Source organism: Sphaerodactylus townsendi, linkage group LG01 (genome assembly GCF_021028975.2).
Source record: "Sphaerodactylus townsendi isolate TG3544 linkage group LG01, MPM_Stown_v2.3, whole genome shotgun sequence".
Lineage (NCBI taxonomy): Eukaryota > Metazoa > Chordata > Lepidosauria > Squamata > Sphaerodactylidae > Sphaerodactylus > Sphaerodactylus townsendi.
The window spans coordinates 192207437-192227068 of NC_059425.1; the positions used below are offsets into that span (position 1 = coordinate 192207437).

At 46.4% G+C, this 19632-nt stretch overlaps 1 protein-coding gene across 1 annotated transcript in view; it reads right to left on the reverse strand.

The window, feature by feature from the left end:
* Positions 1-17174, reverse strand: part of HTR2A (5-hydroxytryptamine receptor 2A) — a 29728-nt gene extending 12554 nt beyond the window's left edge. The window contains 5 exon segments of the mRNA XM_048502643.1: positions 1598-1798; positions 15390-15534; positions 15537-16061; positions 16511-16725; positions 16934-17174. Coding sequence (XP_048358600.1) covers positions 1598-1798; positions 15390-15534; positions 15537-15809 — 619 coding nt within the window. The 5' untranslated portion in view covers positions 15810-16061; positions 16511-16725; positions 16934-17174.
* Positions 17175-19632: the final 2458 nt, after the last annotated feature.

Here is a 19632-nt window from a genome sequence, read left to right on the forward strand (position 1 = left end):
CTTGTTCTGTCTACTGCCTGTATTGACAGAAATATTTATTTAAATCTCATTACAAATAATTTGGTTCTGATGGTTCTGCTCAAACTTTTCCCAGGCTTTGGGAGTTCTGAATTACTTATTGTTTCCACAATGGAATCTCACTTCGCAATTCTCAATAGTCCCATGCTTTTTGTGCAGAGTGCTGTGCGTGCGCAGTTTCTTTTTACGCAGTGTTTTAACTATGAGGTTCTGACTTTTAAAACTCCATTTATGGTTTGCTTCTAGGCTGAGGACTGTACTATGTGTGTCCTTTTGAGGCTATTCCGTGATGTTTTATGTCCTGGCTTGTTTTTATGGCTATTCCCTTGCGGCTGATCCAGAAGTTAAAACTGGTCCAGCATGCAGCAGCGTGGCTTCTCACAGGTGGCTCTGCGAGGGATCATATCTCCCCTGTGCTGCGCTGGCTCCCAGCAGAATACTGGATCACTTTCAAGGTGTTGGTTCTGACCTTTAAGGCCCTTCGCGGCCTGGGGGCCTCATACCTCAGGGACTGTTTCCCCCCGAATGCCCCTAATTGGCCTCTGCATTCCACAGAGGCAAATCTGCTGGTGGTCCCCGGTCCCGCAATGATGGGCCGGGGCTTTTACTGCCCTGGGCCCTGCCTGGTGGAATGCTCTCCCTCCAGCCATTAGGGCCCTGTAGGACCTTGGACAGTTTCACAGGGCCTGCAAGATGGAGCTGTTCCACCGGGCTTTTGGGGGGGGGGGGGGGCTGGTCGCTGATTGTCCCCTCCCCTGCTCCCCCCACATACCATCACACCAGCTGCTTGTGTTGTGCTGGTCCCCTTCCTGGGGGATAGGAGGTCTCCTTGGGTCGCCATCTGAAGTTAGGTTTTCTGGTTTGTTGTTTTGTATTTAATTAACTTGGTTTTAATTATGTGATTTGACTCTTTATTTTCTGTATGTCCCCAGAGCCCTTCGTGGTATGGGTGGTATAACAAATTTAATTAATAAATAAATATGAATAAATAACTTTTGTGCTACTTTTTTCATTTTTTAAAAACTTCGTCAGCTGCCTTGAGCAGATTTCTGGAAATTTTCTTGAGGATGATGTGAGCAGCCCTGGTGCTGATGAGATGCACCATTCGATCGATGGTGTTTTTTGTGGTGTTCCTGACAACTGAAACATCACACAAAAAGCATCTCCGCTCATGCAGTCACAGCAAGCTTTCTTTTCTTTTCTTTTTTGCACTATGACCAGTGTATCCATGCACACTGATGACAAAGAAGAGGATATTCAACCTAAAGGTGCTAAATTTCTTATACAAATTCTCCCTCTTAAACCTGAACTAAGTAGGAATGGTACACATCACAGATAAAAATTCTGAAACAAGGAAGAAATGGAATGGGTGAAATCTGCTCATTCTAATGTAAATATTTTGCAACTGTGTGTGTGTTTTTTGTAGTAACTAGAAGTAAACAACCAGACTTTTCCTCAAGAGTATCAGTGGTATAAACATCTAGGTTTAAGAGGGTAGATATCGATATGCTTCTTGTCACTCAGAAGCCAGAAGCCGGCCTGATGGTTGTGTAGCACATCAGACGCTTGTTCTACTCACCTGCAGACACGGTCCAAACAGCAATGATCTTTGCAAACACTTTCGTTCTCGAGTTAAAGCGGCTGTGATGGATGGGGTTTCGGATGGCAATATAGCGATCCAGCGAGATGGCACAGAGATGCATGATGGAGGCGGTGGAGAAAAGCACATCTAAATAGATCCACACCACACAGAGGTGTCTCGGCAGAGGCCAAACATATCCTGCAACCGAGGAGAGCATGGTTGTATTAACTGCGTTTGTCAAGACGTGTCTTGGCCCAGACTCAACACAGGAAGAAGGCTCCTCGGAAGAAGAGAGAGGCTTCTTAAGATAAGATAGGGCTGCCAGCCCCCTGTGGGAGTTGGTCCAACATGTGCAATGGCCAAGAACAATCTGGGTAAGCCCCCAGGGCTCCTACACCCCATTCCAGCACCTTATGGACCCTGGGAAGTTGTTTTGATGGACTTCATTACTGATCTGCCTGTTAGTCATGGCAAGACTGTGATTTGGATGGTAGTTGATTGGTTTTCAGAACAGGCACGCTTTATTCCTTGCTCCTCCATCCCAAGTGCTCCTAAGTTGGCAAAAATGTTTATCCAGCACATCTATCACTTGCATTCTGCCCCCGATAAAATAATTTCGGACCATGGCAGTCAATTAGTTTCTAAGTTCTGGAGGGCATTATTCCTACGGCTTTTTGGGGTGGTTTGTGCAGGAACTATTTAGAACAGGGGTCTGCAACCTGCGGCTCTCCAGATGTTCATGGACTACAAATCTCATCAGCCCCTGCCAGCATGGCCAATTGGCAGGGGCTGATGGGATTTGTAGTCCATGAACATCTGGAGAGTCGCAGGTTGCAGACCCCTGATTTAGAAGAAGTTAGGAATTTGGAACGGAGGATGAGGCAGACGTCACCCCTCGTCTCACACCATATGAGGTAGGAACATCTTTAAGTCTTCCTTTTTCAACGTAAACATTGTTTATTAACGGAACATTTTACACTAACAGTTATTTGCAATTTTCTCTTTCCCCCGTTTAGTGATTTTTCAGGAACCTTGACCCTCCCAGAATATAAATTCTGGTGGGGAAAGGAGGGCCCGTAACAAACGGTGGCTGCAACACACAAAGGCACAACCTGTGTGAGGCTGTCCTGTGATGATTTGTGCGACTGCAGAGAGAAGAGGATCATGATGCGTGGTGGGATGGCATGGCTTGGAGGATCATAACCCTTCCATTCATTGGACTTCTCTCATAGTGCGGTTTACAGACCCACCTTGTGGGGATCATACGCGGAATGATCCTAATACCCAAACCCCAGAAAACCAAGCAAGTGCCTCCTATATTACGAACTCCGTTGCAGTACCTGGGGTCCCGGAACAGTATTGGGATCTGTCCAAAGTGTTTGAAGAGACTGAATGCGATCAGCTTCCCCCCCACCGGGACATTGACTGTAAAATTGAATTGTTGCCTAATGCCAAATTGCCCAAGGGACGCTTGTACCGCATGAGTTCCCTTGAGGAGGTGGAATTGCGAGCGTTTTTTGGACAAAAATCTTGCCAGGGGATTCATACCAAAGGTGACCCGAAACACCTATGCAGACCCAGTCTTGTTCGTTAAGAAAAAGCATGGAATTTCGGATCGGGGTCCTGAATTTGTGTCTAAATTTTGGAGATTGTTTTTGGCATTGTTGGGGGTGGAGTCTGCCTTAATGTTGTTTTAACCTGTTGTGAACCGCCCCGAGCCCTCAGGGGGAGGGCGGTATATAAAACTAATAATAAATAAAAATTAAAAAGGGATAGAAAAGGGTACAGAAACCTTAAGGGGGAGGCACTAATTAAAATCAGTATTTGAATATCTAAAAAAAATTAGATATGAAGGCAGGAAGCCAGAGGGGGGGTGGGGGCTTTCCAGAGTTCTGCACTGAGTGTCACATGTATGACTATCTGCCACTAGGACAGAAGTTGTGGGTGTGCCCTCACTGCAATGAGCTCCTGGCACTCAAGGAACATGTGCATTCTCTTGAAGCCAAGGTGGCAGACCTGGAGAAGCTGAGAGAGGCAGAGAGGGCGACAGACAAGGCTTTCAGGGACCTAACAGCCGGCTCCCACTCCCAAGGTGAGTTGGGTTTGTGAGAGGCGTGATGACTGCATGGTGACTTGCCTGCTTGGTGCAAAGGTTGCGGATGTCACGCTTCATCTAGATAGGCTGATAGTGCTGGGGTGGAATCAGCAGTTGTGGTCCACGTTGGCACCAATGACATTGGGAAATGTAGCTGGGAGGTTCTGGAAGCTAAATTTAGGGTGCTAGGAAACAGATTAAAATCCAGGACCCCCAAGGTGGCATTCTCTGAAATGCTACCTGTTCCACGTGCAGGGCGAGCTAGGGAAGCGGAGATACAGGGTCTCAATGTGTGGATGAGAAGGTGATGTAAGACAGAGGGTTTCAGATTTGTCAGGAACTGGGGAACCTTTTGGGATAAGGCAGGCCTGTACAAAAGGAATGGGTTCCATCTTAACCAAAGAGGAACCAGGCTGCTGCTGCTCAACATTAAAAAGGTGGTAGAACAGCTTTTAAACTGATCCCTGAGGGAAAGCTGACAGGAGCTAAGGTGACTCTGGTTCGGAATACAGTGTCCATGGGGATGCAGACAAAGAGGGAGGTTTTTCTAAATCAACCACATACAAGCGAGGAGCATAGCAATGTGATAAGTGATAGTGTCTACAAAAGGCTAGAGGGCAAAACACAAATCCCAGGTTAGGGACAGAGACACAGTATACAAGTGTCTCTATGCTAATAGTAGAAGCCTTCAACCTAAAATGGGGGAGCTGGAGTACAGAGTTTTGAAGGAGGACATTGATATAGTGGGCATCACAGAAACATAGTGGAATGAGGAGAATCAGTGGGATGCTGTTATCCCAGGTTACAGGCTTTACAGGGCGTATTGGGGGTGGGGTTGCACTCTACATCAAAGAAAGCATAGTGTCACATAAAATAGACAATGCAGGGGGAGTTGATTCCTCTACAGAAGCAGTGTGGATATCAATACCAGGGGTGAAGCATAGTTTAACATTAGGAATATATTATCGTCCCCCTGACCAAAGTGCACAAGAGGATTCTGAAATTAGAGAGACCAACAAAAGCAAAAATGTAGTGGTAATGGGTGATTTTAACTATCCCCATATAAACTGGAAAAATGCATGTTCAGGTCATAGTAAGGAGAGAACATTCCTGGATATGCTAAATGACTGTGGCTTGGAGCAGATGGTTGTGGAACCAACCAGGGGAGAGGTGATCCTAGATCTAATTCTATGTGGGACCCAGGACCTGGTGCGGGTAGTCAGTGCTGTTGAGCCAATAGGGAACAGCGACCATAATTCTGTCAGATTCAGTATCTCTGCATGCGAACAAGTGACAACTACTAATGTAGTTACATTTGCCTTCAGAAAGGGAAATTTCTCAAAGATGAGGGGGATAGTGCGCAGGAAGCTGAAAGGGAAAATCAAGAGAGTCAAAACTGTCCAGGATGCTTGGAGGTTATTTAAAAACACAGTAATAAAAGCTCAGCTGGAATGTGTTCCGTAGGTTAGGAAAAGCAGCGCCCAGTGCAAAGAAAGCCACCATGGTTAACAAAGGAGGTTCAGGAAATTATTAGGAAAAAAAGATGTCTTTTAGAAAATGGAAGTCCAACTTAACTGATGAAGAATACCAGAGAGAACACAAATGGTGTCAAAAGAGAAGCAAGTTAACTGTAAGGGAGGCAAAAAAGGATTATGAGGAACGCATGGCTGCGAACATCAAGACCAGCAACAAACAGTTCTTCAAGTATATCAAAAGCAGGAAGCCAGCTAAGAAGCAGTGGGCCCATTAGATGACAAAGGAACAAAAGGTGTGCTAAAAGATGACAGGGAGATTGCAGAGAAGCTGAATGAATTCTTTGCATCTATCTTCACCCAAGAGGAAGTGAGGAAAATTCCTGCACCTGAACAAAGCTTCTTAGGAGGTGAATCTGAGGAACTAGCGAAGATAGTGGTAGACAAGGAAGAAGTTCTGGCAGCCATTGATAAACTAAATGCTACCAAATCCCCTGGCCCAGATTGCATTCACCCAAGAATACTTAACGAGCTCAAGCATGAAATTGCTGATCTTCAAACCAGGGGGGGAGGCTTCTTAGAGGTGGCGGAGTGTAAGGTTGCTGTTTAACCTTGGAAGGTTTCTCTGCCAAGGTTGGCGCGCAGCCCAGAATTGGGGAGTATTTTCAGCATCTGTGGGGCCATACTTCTGTATCTTCTGTTTCTCTTGCCTGTCTGTGTGAAACTGTCTCACTGTAGTTTTCGGATGGGAACTGCAGGTGTGTTTATCTAACTTTGGCGGGAACTGGGAGGGGAGCCTGTAAAAGCGGCTGCTTGAACACTGGGAGGCCAGTTCCCGCATTTCGTGTGATTGACTTAGATTGCCAGATCAATAAAGAACTTAAATGTTACTTTTGTCCTGGACTTTGCAAGTTCCTTACAGACATCTGTCCTGGTAAATTAGTAGAATCTATCATTAAATTATCATTAATCTACCATCGTATCTTCGAGACCGCATCACCCCATACGTCCCTACACGGCCTCTTCGATCAGGAGAGGCCAATCTACTGGTGGTCCCTGGCCCCTCGGCGATACGACTGGCCTCCACACGGGCCAGAGCATTTACGGCTCTGGCCCCAGCCTGGTGGAACGCTCTCCCCCCAGCTGTCCGGGCCCTGCGGGACCTTGCTGAGTTCCGCAGGGCCTGTAAGACGGAGTTGTTCCGCCGGGCCTTTGGAGGAACCAGCCGTTGAAGGTGCCCCCCCTTTTTTGGCCCTGACATCTGGGCCAACTGTCATCCTAGACTCGCCATGCCTCCCTTTTGGAGGGGGAGGGAATTTCTAGAATTGGAACGTTGGACGCCACTGCTCCCCCCTTTTGAGGGAGGGGTGGGAGTTATAGTAGTAGACTGTTGAACGCCATTTATTTTACTGTAACTTATATTTATTAGACATGTTTTATGGTTTCGCTGCTTTTAAATGTTTTAATTGATTATGTTGTTCTTTTGTGTTGTACACCGCCCAGAGCCCCTTGGGGATGGGGCGGTATAAAAATCCAAAAAATAAAATAAATAAATAAATAAAGATAAAATTATAAAACATGTAGAAAAGCAATACCTGCTGAGGAAGAGCCAGCATGGCTTTTGTAGAGGCAAGTCCTGTCTTACAAACTTACTAGAGTTCTTTGAGGTTGTAAACAGGCAAGTGTATTAGGGGGAACCAGTGGACATTGTCTACTTGGATTTCCAAAAGGCTTTTGATAAAGTTCCTCACCAGAGACTGTTGGGAAAACTCAGCAATGAAGGAATAAGAGGGGAAGTCCTCCTGTGGATTAAAAACTGGTTGAGGAACAGGAAACAAAGGGTGGGTATAAATGGGAAGTTCTCACAATGGAGAGATGTAGGGAATGGTGTCCCCCAAGGATCCGTTTTGGGACCAGTGCTCTTTAACCTATTCATAAATGACCTGGAAGTAGGGGTGGGTAGCATGGTGGCCAAGTTTGCAGATGATACCAAATTACGTAGGGTGGTGAGAACCGCAAAGGATTGCGAAGAGCTCCAAGCGGACCTTGATAAATTAGGTGATTGGGCTAAGAAATGGCAAATGCAGTTCAATGTAACAAAATGCAAAGTGATGCACATAGGGGCAAAAAATCCAAACTTCACATACACGCTACAGGGGTCAGTGCTATCAGTCAAAGACCAGGAAAGGGATTTGGGCGTCTTAGTTGATAGTTCCATGGGAATGTCAACTCAATGCACGGCAGCTGTGAAAAAGGCAAACTCTATGCTGGGGATAATTAGGAAAGGAGTTGATAATAAAACTGCAAGGATTGTCATGCCCTTATATAAAGCCGTGGTGCAACTGCACTTGGAGTACTGTGTTCAGTTCTGGTCGCCACATCTCAAAAAGGATATTGAAGAGATAGAAAAAGTGCAGAGAAGGGCAACGAGGATGATTGAACGATAGGAGCACCTTCCTTATGAGGAGAGGCTGCAGCGTTTGGGACTCTTTCGTTTGGAGAGGAGACGTCTGAGCGGGGATATGATTGAAGTCTATAAAATTATTCATGGGGTAGAAAATGTTGACAGAGAGACATTTTTCTTTCTTTCTCACAATACTAGAACCAGGGGGCATTCATTGAAAATGCTGGGGGGAAGAATTAGGACTAATAAAAGGAAACACTTCTTCACGCAACATGTGATTGGTGTTTGGAATATGCTGCCACAGGAGGTGGTGATGGCCACTAACCTGGATAGCTTTAAAAAGGGTTTGGACAGATTTATGGAGGAGAAGTCCATCTATGGCTCCCAATCTTGAGCCTCCTTGATCTCAGATTGCAAATGCCTTAGCAGACCAGGTGCTCGGGAGCAGCAGCAGCAGAAGGCCCTTGCTTTCACCTCCTGCATGTGAGCTCCCAAAGGCACCTGGTGGGCCACTGCGAGTAGCAGAGAGCTGGACTAGATGGACTCTGGTCTGATCCAGCAGGCTAGTTCTTATGTTCTTATATGTAGTCATTAAGCCCATTTTCAATTTTTTTTTAATTTTCGGAGTCCAGTGGGAAATATCAAACATTTCTGGCATTTAGTGATAAATCTCTTGGGCCAATGTCGTGCCCTCAGGGAATGAGAGCATTCATCTTCTCTCTAGTAAAGAATGACATTTAATCTGATTGGTTTATAAATCATCTTTAGCCGAGATTATCCCTGCGACCGCTTCAGTTCTCACAGTAGCTTCTCCCCCCAGCCAATTTTACTTCCGTTCTTCACTGTAACATAACCTGCCCTTTCCCTTCTGATTCAATCAACAATTACCTCCCCTATGGTCATTTATAAAGAAGAAACTGACCTGCAACCATAAAATGCAGGGCTGGGTGAATGACGAGGGCAGTTGTGCGGGAGGGGGGGTGTTACAAATAACAAAGAACCCTTTTAATCAGACGTGCTGATAAAGAGTGACTGGCCTGTATCTTACCAGGGAGACTCACTTGTCTGAGCAGAGTGGTTGGGTACAAGGTGAGATCATTTGAGGTATTAGAGACCCGCTTTAATATTGTTAAGGTAGAAACTCACATCAAGTACAAGAAAAAATATGTCCCAGAGCAAATTAATTCCCGATCAGTTGCTGGCACTTTCTGGCCTTTCCCAGGGAACATTTAATGTAGTGGTGAAATAGAAAATGAGGGTTAAACACGGCCATTTGCTGAGGGCAGGCAGTTTGATAAGTACCCGAAAATGTCACAGGGCTTGCTTTAGATGATTATGCAACACCTGTGGTAGTAGTTGACCTTCACCTGTAAATGGTAAACTAGTATGAAAGTTTTCAGTTACTGGAGGTGCTCAGTAGACCTTGGAGTTAATGGGATATTTCCTGCTGGTCACTCTAAAGAGGATTATTGTTAGACACAATATTCACAAAACATCTGGCCACAAAATCTGTGTATGAGAAATCAGTTACTGGTCACTTCTGCTTTTTTATGGAACCAGCAAACAGTCTCCAATCTGTGTGAGATATCTAGGATTGGCAACTCTGGATTGGAAGTTCCTGAAGCCTCAGAGGGTGGAGTTTGGGGAAGGGAGCGGGAAACACCAGAGAGTCCACACTCGGAAGCAGCTGTTTTCTTCAGGGGAGGACTAATCTCTGCAGTCTGGAGATAGTTGTAATTCTGAGAGATTTCTAGTCCTAATCTGGAGTTTGGCAACAATACAGCAGGAAAGGTATTATTAGCCTTTGATGATGAAACCATGTGCTTGGGAAATGTACACACCTGTATAAATACATATGTTTATGTACATATTTATGTACATTCACTCTCAACTGCAATGTGCTTTCCTCTGTATTAATTCCACCCTCTACCTCACTTCAAAATCTATTCCCTTGACATTTATCCAGAAAGCAATCTTTCACGGATGCCACATTTCAACCCTAAAGCTTAGATTACAGATGGGTAGTTTATCAATTTTTGGATGGAGCATTATTCTGGCACACTTCCGCTCTGGCGCGCGCTCTGGGCCCAGTTGCTATTCATTGTTTTTATCAATGATTTGGATGATGGAGTAGAGGGCATGCTAATCAAATTGGCAGATTAGGAAGGGTTGCTCATACCCCAGAGGAAAAGGTCAGAATTCAAAATGACCTGACAGATTAGGGAACTCAGACAAAATTAACAATGGACATAGATGTAAGATACGAAGGCAGAAAAAATGAAATGCACAGATATAGGATGGGTCAGTGGCGTACCTAGGCAAACTGGAGCCCTGAGCAAAAGCTGAGTTTGATGCCTCCCCTCATGGGCGGCCACCCTCCCCCACCATGACCAAACAATTTTTTTCCCCACCAGGTTGTTTCAAAGTCACCATCACATTATAGAACATGCCCCAACTCACAAATCTGAACACAGCAATGGGCCATGCCATACAGCAGAAATATTTTTTAAAAACATTTTCAAAATGCTTTCAAAATGTTTTATTACTGCTATGAAAACATTTTATGGTGTTGTATCCAGTCCCCCCAATTGGGGGAAACAGCATCACTTTCAATGTTATTTAAACTGGGGATCCCAAATTCTCCCTTTAAGGTGGATTTAAAAGGAGAATCTGGGCTCCCTAGTTTAAACTAGTGATGCTGGAATCCACCCCCAAACAGCATCAACAGTGTTTAAACTAGGGAGCCCAGATTCTCCTTTTAAAACCACCTGAAGGGAGAATCTGGGGTCTGCAGTTTAAACAACATTGAAAGTGATGCTATTTTGGGGTGGATTCTCCCCCACCCTGAAACAGCATCCCTTTCAATGTTTAAAGTGGGGACCTCAGATTCTCCCTTTAAATCCATGCCAAAAGGATTCAATAATAATAATAATAATAATAATAATAATAATAATAATAATAATAATAATAATAATAATAATAATAATAATAATAATAATAACCTTTATTAAGCATTGAGATAATGAAAGAAAGAAAGAAAACAAGCATTGGCAGGAAGGGGGTGGATTTAAAAGGAGAATCTGGGGAAATTTAGGGGGTGCCTGCTGTCAGGAATGCAATTATTAAGATAGCAGCACCAAAATTTCAGAGTATCTTTGTGAGCCCCTACTGATGATACCACCCAGGTTTGGTGAAGTTTGGTTCAGGGGGGCCCAAAGTTATGGACCCTCAAAGGTGTAGCCCCCATCTCCTATTAGCTGCCATTGGAAACAGTGGGGTATGGGGCACTCCTTTTGGGAGTCCATAACTTTGTAGTCCCTAAACCAAACCTCACCAAACCTGGGTGATATCATCAGAAGTGTTTCCTAAAAAATCTCTGAAATTTTGGTGCTGCTAGCCTAAAAACCACGCCCCCTGCAGGCCAAAAACAAAAAAACACTGAAAATACAAAAAATCCCATAAACGAACCTGCATTTTTGGCACCCACCACAAGGGGGCGCCCTGGGCAACTGCCCACTTTGCCCAATGGGAGGAATGCCACTGGGATGGGTGACACCTCGCTTGACAACAGTATATGTGACAGGGATCTGGGATTCTTAGTAGACCACAGATTGAACATGAGTTGGCTGTGTGATACAGCAGAAAGGAAGACAATGTGATTCTGGGCTGCATCAAGGGGATAAAGTGTCTAGATCGCTGAACTTAACAGTTTCTCTCTATTCTGCACTGGTCAGACCTCACCTGGAATACTGGGTCCAGTTCTGGGCACCACAATTCAAGAAGAACATTAATAATGTCGCCCTACCTTTCACACCCTGCCTTATTGAAAATATGGATTTAATATGATTTTTCTGCAACATGTACTGACAAATGCCAGCAGCCATGCGTGTGTAGCACAGTGTCCAAACCAAAAACAGGACAAGTGTGCAAAAAGGCCTGTCAGTAAAATTAAATCACTGAAAGGGTTAATTCAGTCAACAGAGACTGGAAACCTCTTGGACTTATCTTGATTACCACACCCTGCCAAGGTAGCTGTAATACAAAGGACCTAGGAAACACCTTGCCACAAGACTTTGCATTTTATTACCTTTAGCAAACCACCTCCTCTCCTGACAACGCATGCCTCAGCCAAATCTGCATGATACGCATGGACAGAGACTCTTAAAAGAAACTCTGCCTGAGCCATTCAAGGCTGCCTCTGATTTAATCACAAGACAATTGTTTCTACTGTCTTGATATTTAGAAATCAATCGATGAGCTGTAAATCAGCTCAACCCAGCAATCCCAGCATGGAAATCCAGGAACTCAGCTCCTAGCTCCCTCCCCAAACTATGCTATGGGGTATAAAAGTACAGCGCACCCAAGTTCCATGCTGGCAGGCAGGCTGGCTCGCTCGCACACTCGCACTCTCTCTCTCTCTAGAGCTCTAGCGCTAGCTGGCTAGCTAGCTAGCTCCTAGCGAGTTCGCTGGCTTGTTCCAGTTCTTTACTAGCCTGAACTTCTTTTGAGTCAAGTTGGTTTTGAGTCACGATATAGTCCCTCACTTGGATTCATATGTTGGCCATTTGAATCTTTGCCTTCCCCAAGAACTTCTCAGCTGAACCTAGGTAATGTATAAGTCCCCGCTACCCCCTTCCTAATCTTTCATCCAAACCTATTTTTCCACCCTTTTTATATCTCTTATATCTCTTGTGTCAGCTTCTCTACGTCTCACTGTGTGAATGTTTTTGCCAAAAACTTACAAAAATATTTAAATTCAATTTGGTCTCTTGTATTCTCTGTGGAACATTTCAAGCCATTTTCCGGTATAGCTGTTGTAAAGATCCCACCACTAGCCTACCTCTCACTGCCAAGCTGAGTTATTCCCCATTGCCATTTTAAAAGGTTTTCTTACTGTTGAGCTAGCGTAACAATAAGCTGAAATGGGTGAAGAGGAGGGCAACCAAAATGGTAAAATGTCTGCAATTAATCTCCTATGAGGTGACACTTAGGGATCTCGGTATGTTTAGACTGAAGAAGAGAAGGTGAAGGAGTGACATGATAGCCATGTTTAAATATTTGAAGGGATGTTGAAGAGAAAGGAAGCTTGCTTTCTGCTGCTCCAGAGACCAGAACAAGGAGTAATGGATTCAACGTACAGGAAAAGTGATTCCATCTAAACATTAGGAAGAACTTCCTGATGGTAAGGAATGTTTGACAGTGGAATACACTGCCTTGGAGAGTGGTGGAGTCTCCTTCTTTGGAGGTTTTTAAACAGAGGCTGGATGGCCATCTGTCAGGAGTGCTTTGATTGTGACGTCCAGCATGGCAGGGGGTTGGACTCGATGGCCCTGGTGATCTCTTCCAACTCTATGATTCTATGGCTGAACAGAGTGATAGGATACAGTCTGGTGTCTGCATTAATGGCAATGGAATCCTTCACCTGTGAGTGATATCATTAGAAACTAAATCTGATGCTTCAGATTTCCATGTAATTACAATGTGGGCTAATTATAAAGATACAGCATCTCATTTGGATGGCTCGTCCTTTCTCTTCTGAGGCACACTCCTCTCCAGCAATTAATATTCATGATGTAGGTCTAGAACAGGGGTAGGGAACCTGCGGCTCTCCAGATGTTCAGGAACTACAATTCCCATCAGCCTCTGTCAGCATGGCCAATTGGCCATGCTGGTAGGGGCTGATGGGAATTGTAGTTCCTGAACATCTGGAGAGCCGCAGGTTCCCTACCCCTGGTCTAGAAGATCAAACTTCCACTCCCTGTTGACTCAGATACACCGTTGGGTCTTTGGTTCTAAAAAGTGATCTGTAACCTGTCTTATGTCGAAATAATAAATCTGCCTCTTTCAAACCCTTGAATGCCACACTGTGCAAATGTTTAATAATACAATAGCTAACAGTAGACTAGCTATTAGAAGAAAAAGTGTTTGGATTTATACCCTGCTTTTCTCAATGGCAAGGAGTCTCAAAGCGGCTGACAAATTCTTGAGGTGAACGCTTTCAGGAGACTGATGAATGGAGCTTTGACTCTCAAAAAGGTTCTTCTTGGAGGATCTTGTGGGTCTTGAAGGTGCCCGACTGACATGATTACCCTCTGGAACAATCTCCACTAAAGGTAGTAATGTCCACCAGACTCGATGTCAGGACTGCAACTCCCAACATGCACTGCTTCCCGCCTTTTCCCAAAAAGTGCAGGAAAACAAACTGAGAAGCTACATTCCACCAGAGCTTCAGAGCCAATGGGAGACCAGGAGTTGGGAGGAGAGGAAGAGTTGGTTGGTTGCTGTCTGTCTTTGTCAATAGTTTAAATACAGGAACTGAGGACAAGAATCCTCAGTTCCAGCACCCTGTAGTTAGGGCGACATAAATCAATAAAGTTCTTTTTTAAAAGTTAGCTTTGTCGGAGTGTGTTCAGCCTTACATTGTGCTGGAACTCACTCTCATTGTTCTACCACGTACCCAGACCCCTATAGGCATGGCTGGGTCAGGAGAACAAACCTATGCCTGTTATCCTGGACTCTCCCCAGCAGGACGAGGGACCCTGGTGAAGTGGCCTACACTGGAACAAGCGAGTGAGACACTCCCCACCGTTCATCCTGAACTGGGGTCGGCACTCTCCGCAAAGATGTGGATGGAGAACGAGCGTGCCTGGCGACACTCCTAACCAAATCCCAAGCGCTGGGGAGTGGATCGAACTACCAGGCGGATAAGCGCACCGCTGCAACTCTGGTCAGAGGAGGTCACTCAGGAGAGGGACCAGCTACAATCTGACCTTTCAGACCTTCAGCAGCAAGTGGCGTTCCTGGTGGCCAAACGAGAAAGGGAGAAAACAGCCCTTGAGCCCTCCATTGCTGAGGAGGGGGTCAAGGGAGACGACACGGAAGGTGAACTGAGAGCTGAACTGCGCTCCCTCCGGGGGCAGCTGGCCGACCTTATGCTGGACCACAGTCCCTACCACCAGGGCGGTGGGTCAGTCGCCACAGGGAGGAGTGCTCCAACCTACCAACAAGGCCCTATGTCCCAAAGAGGGCTTCGGAAAAGTTTTAAGGTGAACTTTGATGGGAAGCCAGACGAACTTGTGGCTGTAGAACTTGACCTTCCAAAGAACTTTAAGTTTGTCCACCCCGACCTTCCCCCGGCTGAGCTGTACAATGTGAATAGTGAATTGCACTGGGAAATTAGCGGCATTGTTGATTCCTGGTTGCACAGTGGTCGGTTGCAGTATTTGGTCCAGTGGAAGGACCTCCCCTCTGGGTTCAACGAGTGGGTGGTCAGCCGTCATGTGTCAGCTCCACGCCTTGTCCAGGTGTTTCACCGTGCCCATCCGGACAGGCCAGGTGGAGGGGGGCCTTAGAGGGAGCGGGATGTCAGGACTGCAATTCCCAACATGCACTGCTTCCCACCTTTTCCCAAAAAGTGCGGGAAAACAAACTGAGAAGCTACATTCCACCAGAGCTTCAGAGCCAATGGGAGACCAGGAGCTGGGAGGAGGGGAAGAGTTGATTGGTTGCTGTCTGTCTTTGTCAATAGTTTAAATACTGGAACTGAGGACAAGAATCCTCAGTTCCAGCACCCTGTAGTTAGGGCGACATAAATCAATAAAATTTCTTTTCTAAAGTTAGCTTTGTCTGAGTGAGTCTGCAACCAAGCTTCTTCAATGATATTACAACAAAAAGCAACAAGTAGGCACGTGAAGAGTACATGGCTTCTAGTCTGCACTCAGATGGACGCGCACCTGCCTTAGAGGAAGGGAAGTTTTTGTGCAAACTTTAGCTGGTATTAGTGTGACATTGACAAAAGTGATTGTCAGCGATACTCACCATAGAGTATGGTCAGCATCGAGACCGGCATAACAAGGAAACCCAAGAGCATGTCAGCGATGGCGAGCGACATCAGGAAGTAGTTCATCGCATTTTGCAGTTTTTTCTCGAAGATTTGCGTGGGATTGTTGCAGGTGTTTACTGCACATGGATACCCAGCAATCCCGCCGCGACAGTCAGGAGAGCCGGCCAGTTTTTCTCCTGAGTCCTGAGGAAGGACGCATCGTACTGGGAAGGCAGGCTTCGGTCGCAGGAGCGATTGGTGAGCTCTGCTATGTCCGAAGTCAGGCTGCAAATGGCAGATCTGTTGATCTCTCCAGGTAGAAACCCATTTCGCTGGAGTTTCCTCTCTTTGTTGAATTGTAGCAAGAAATCGGCCGTTAAGTTCACAGAACTCTCCACTTCATACAGTATATCCATGTCTGAGATGTCTGAGGCCAGCCAGGATGGACATCAAGACTGCCAAGTCAGTGGTCATTATTATCCGTTTCTGCCTCCCTCATTAGTACAAAGTTGACCGCCTGATCAGGGCAATACAGAACAAATGGACCGGTTTGTGCCCAATTAGAAAACTCATTTTCAGTCTCAGGTGTGCTTGAATGTCAGGCTGCCCCCGGAAACCATTTGAAAGGCAGAATTCCACTGCAGAATGAGAAATGTTGTCTGGAGGCTCTGAAAAGGAAGTTGGGTGAATTGAAAAACTGGGGCAAACAGTCCCTCCCCCCTCCCCTAGTTTTGTCAGCCACACGAATCTTCTTTCTCAACACCTTCTTACTGTTGCATTTCAGCAGTTTGTAAAATCAAATGTGCGCCAATGTTAAGTCATTTTGCCCCGCAAAGTGGCTCATCTCTGCTGGTTCTGCAGTGAGGCGCTTGATTAAAGGAAGCAGCCGTGGTAATTTTAAAAAGCTCCTATTTATAGTTCTTCTTTGACACTCAAGTCAATCATCAGCCTTGTCTTATTTCAGCAACAGTTCTAAGAATCGCACCAGGAAAGGCAGGTCACCCAGGCACACAAACCGCAATAATTAACTACCCTGATTATTTGGAAGTATTGTGAAAGTGAAAATTCTCAACTACTGCTGTTTATTTTTTAAACAAGCGATACGAGGGAGACTTACGTCATTCTCGAGACCCCACAGATTAGATTCACTCTGTGTGTGGATTTTGCTTTGCCCATCATCGTCTCCTCCGGCACGCTCCCTTGCCTCTCTTTGCCGTCTGCATGGAAGAATCGCTTTTTTGCTGGCAGTTTGGTTGACTTCTGAACTCCCAGTGACAGCAGAGAGATTCCTTATTCCTTGCTTTTGATGGGGCTGGCTGCACCCTTGACTTTCTTCAGGAAAGACACAGGAGAAGGAAGAGGGTCACAGAACTCACTCAAAGGGGCACCCAAAACGGTTTGTCAAAAATGCCCTCAGAAGGAAGAGTCTCCACCAAAAGAATGTCATGTCTCTATTCCTTTCTCAGTGACCCCCCCCCCCCCCCCCCCCCCCCCCCCGCCAACTCAAATACCATAAAGAGCAAAGGTAAGGAAGGCAGACCTCAGAGGGCTGGCTTTGTTTCTCGCTGCTGCTGCCTGGAGGGGTTTCAGGAGGTGGAGGTCAGAGTTTTCAAAAGCAAGATTGTCCGGCAGGAACGGCGATGCCCTGCAGAGCAGCTCTCCTTTGTGCAAGAGAGAAAGAGAGGCAGAAAAGCCAGCTCTGAATGCGATGTGCCAGGAGCCTCGCAAGCAGGCAGATGACTCCCTCCAAAGAGGCTGCTCTCTGACCAGGGACTGCCTGCGCTTGCTGGCAAGTGACTCTTTTGCGCGCACGGGGGTGGGGGGTGGGGGGTGGGGGGCGATCAGATGCCTTTGGACAGTTTCTGTTGCATAAAGATGCGAATTTCCAGCTGAGGGAAGGGGGAAGGGAGCATCCCTCCGAACTCACCTGCTCCAAAGGACTCTCTGGCTGGCGGTGCCTGCTATTTCCGAGCAGCACAGACGGAAGGGCAGCGGCTTTGCCTTCTGTTCCTTGCTCAGGCGCGGGGCCAGCTGTTCTGCCAGAGGTGGTTTTGCCTGTGGTGCCATCATGGCGCTAGGATGGAGAACCCGAGTCCTTTAGAAGCCTCAGCAGAGGAGGGGGGGAGGAAGGGGCCAGAGTTTTTAGTCAGGAATGGGACTATCGGCCTGCCACCTGGTCTAGGGCAAAGGGCTTGGTTGCGTGGTGACCTCGTAGTGCCCTGAGACGTGGCCCCTGCAGTGCGGTCCTTTCCCTCATTCATTTAAAAGAGGAAACAAGATCCAGAAGCCTTTAATTAAAACTCTAATCACAGAACTTTTTTGTTTGTTTTGCTTGCAACTTTAGACTCTTAAGGGTTGTTTTTAGTTCTCTGAGCATACAAGAAAGTTAGCCATAGATTAAAAAAAGCAGTGAAGAGAAAGTGGTTTAACTGTATTTGGTGTGTTTACAGCCCGGAAACCACACAGCACCCAAATGTTTACAACCCATTTGTCCTCTATTTTTAGTTGAAGGCAGAAACTTCCATGTTTGCTCATTCGCTTCATTTATGCTCCCCCTGTCTTCCCAATGGAGACCCAAAGCTGCTCGCCATGTTTGCTTCTCCCCCGTCCTTGAAGCAACCTGTGAGGTGAGTCAGGGCGAGAGTCGCCCAGCAAGCTTTGCTGGCAGAGCGAGGATTTGGTCTCCCAGATCATAGTGTGACACTCTGGAACAACAAGAAGAATTTGGATCTATACCCCGCCTTTCTCTCCTTCTGAACTCCTTCCCTTCCTGTCCCCACAACAGGTGCCTTCCGAGGTAGGTGGGGCTGCGGAGAGAATTTGGAGAGAACTGGGACTGGCCCACCCAGCAGGATTCATGTGGCAGGGTTGGGGCGTCTAGGGTGTCCCCGTGGGCTGCGTTGGGGCGTCTAGGGTGTCCTCGTGGCCAGAGGAGGAGGGGGGTTCGTGTGGCAAGATTGCGGGGCGGATCGTGACAGACGGAGACCTAATCTAAAGAGTACATGTCCCTGTCATAGATGGCCAGCTGGTCTGTCATGGTATTAGTGCAAGTAGTCAATATGTGCTTCTGCAGAAGCAGTGTCGTCTGATTCCATGCGGGTCCACCTGGAAAGGGAAGAAGCAACGACAACTACTGAGAAGAAGAAGAAGAAGAAGAAGAAGAAGAAGAAGAAGAAGAAGAAGAAGAAGAAGAAGAAGAAGAAGAAGAAGAAGAAGAGGAGGAGGAGGAGGAGGAGGAGGAGGAGGAGGAGGAGTTTGGATTTATATCCCCCCTTTCTCTCCTGTAGGAGACTCAAAGGGGCTGACAATCTCCTTGCCCTTCCCCCCTCACAACAAACACCCTGCGAGAAGGAGGAGGGGTCAGAGGGCAGCTCCCAGATTCAGACAAAGCGAAGAACAGCCTGTTCAGGAAATGACACCTATACGCTGTGAGCGATTTGGCACCCCCAGTGTCCAGGGTGATTGCTGCCATTATTTGGGTGCCTGTTTTCCATTCATCCTTCACACTCAGGCCTGGTCTACACATCAAATGCATTGAAAGGATAGAAAGAAGGGTATTCCTTCAAGACTGGGGTGCCAAAAGGCCACCTCTTCCCCTTTGCCCTGTTGCCTGCCTTTCATGGAGCACCAAATGCCATCCTGTAATCAGTGCTGAGATTCAAATAATGTAACAACTGGTTGTTTACAAGCACCATTTTAGCAGCCGGTTCTGCTGAAGTGGTGAGAACCTGCTGAATCCAACCACTGCCTGTAATACTGCCTGATTTTTGGAGGCGCCTCTCTTGCAAGCGGAAGTTTAGAAGGCATTCATACCTCTTGAATCCTCATTGACTTTCAGCTGCACCTACCCTGTTTAGAATGTGGCGTTCAACTACTTTGCCTTTCTTCCCTCAAACTTTCTGGACTTCACGAATGAACACAACAACGTTTGACAAAGGTCGTTTCTCCACCGGAAAAATGAATGTAGATACTAACCGGTTTGGGAAAAACCGGGACCTTTTGAGCACGGTTTCAGCATCTCCACTGCAGCTTCTGCCCCACAAACGATCCTTGTTCCCAGAAATGCAGAAACGCAGCAGCAACGAAGGATTCCCCACTGAGGCGGATTGAACACGCAATCTGCTCAGGGGCTATCCTGATTGGCTGCTGTGTTGTTTTGGGGCGGGACTTTTTATTTTTAACCTTACGGACCCACGTCTGCACGAGCATGTGGAGAACAACTCTACGCGGAGACGAAGA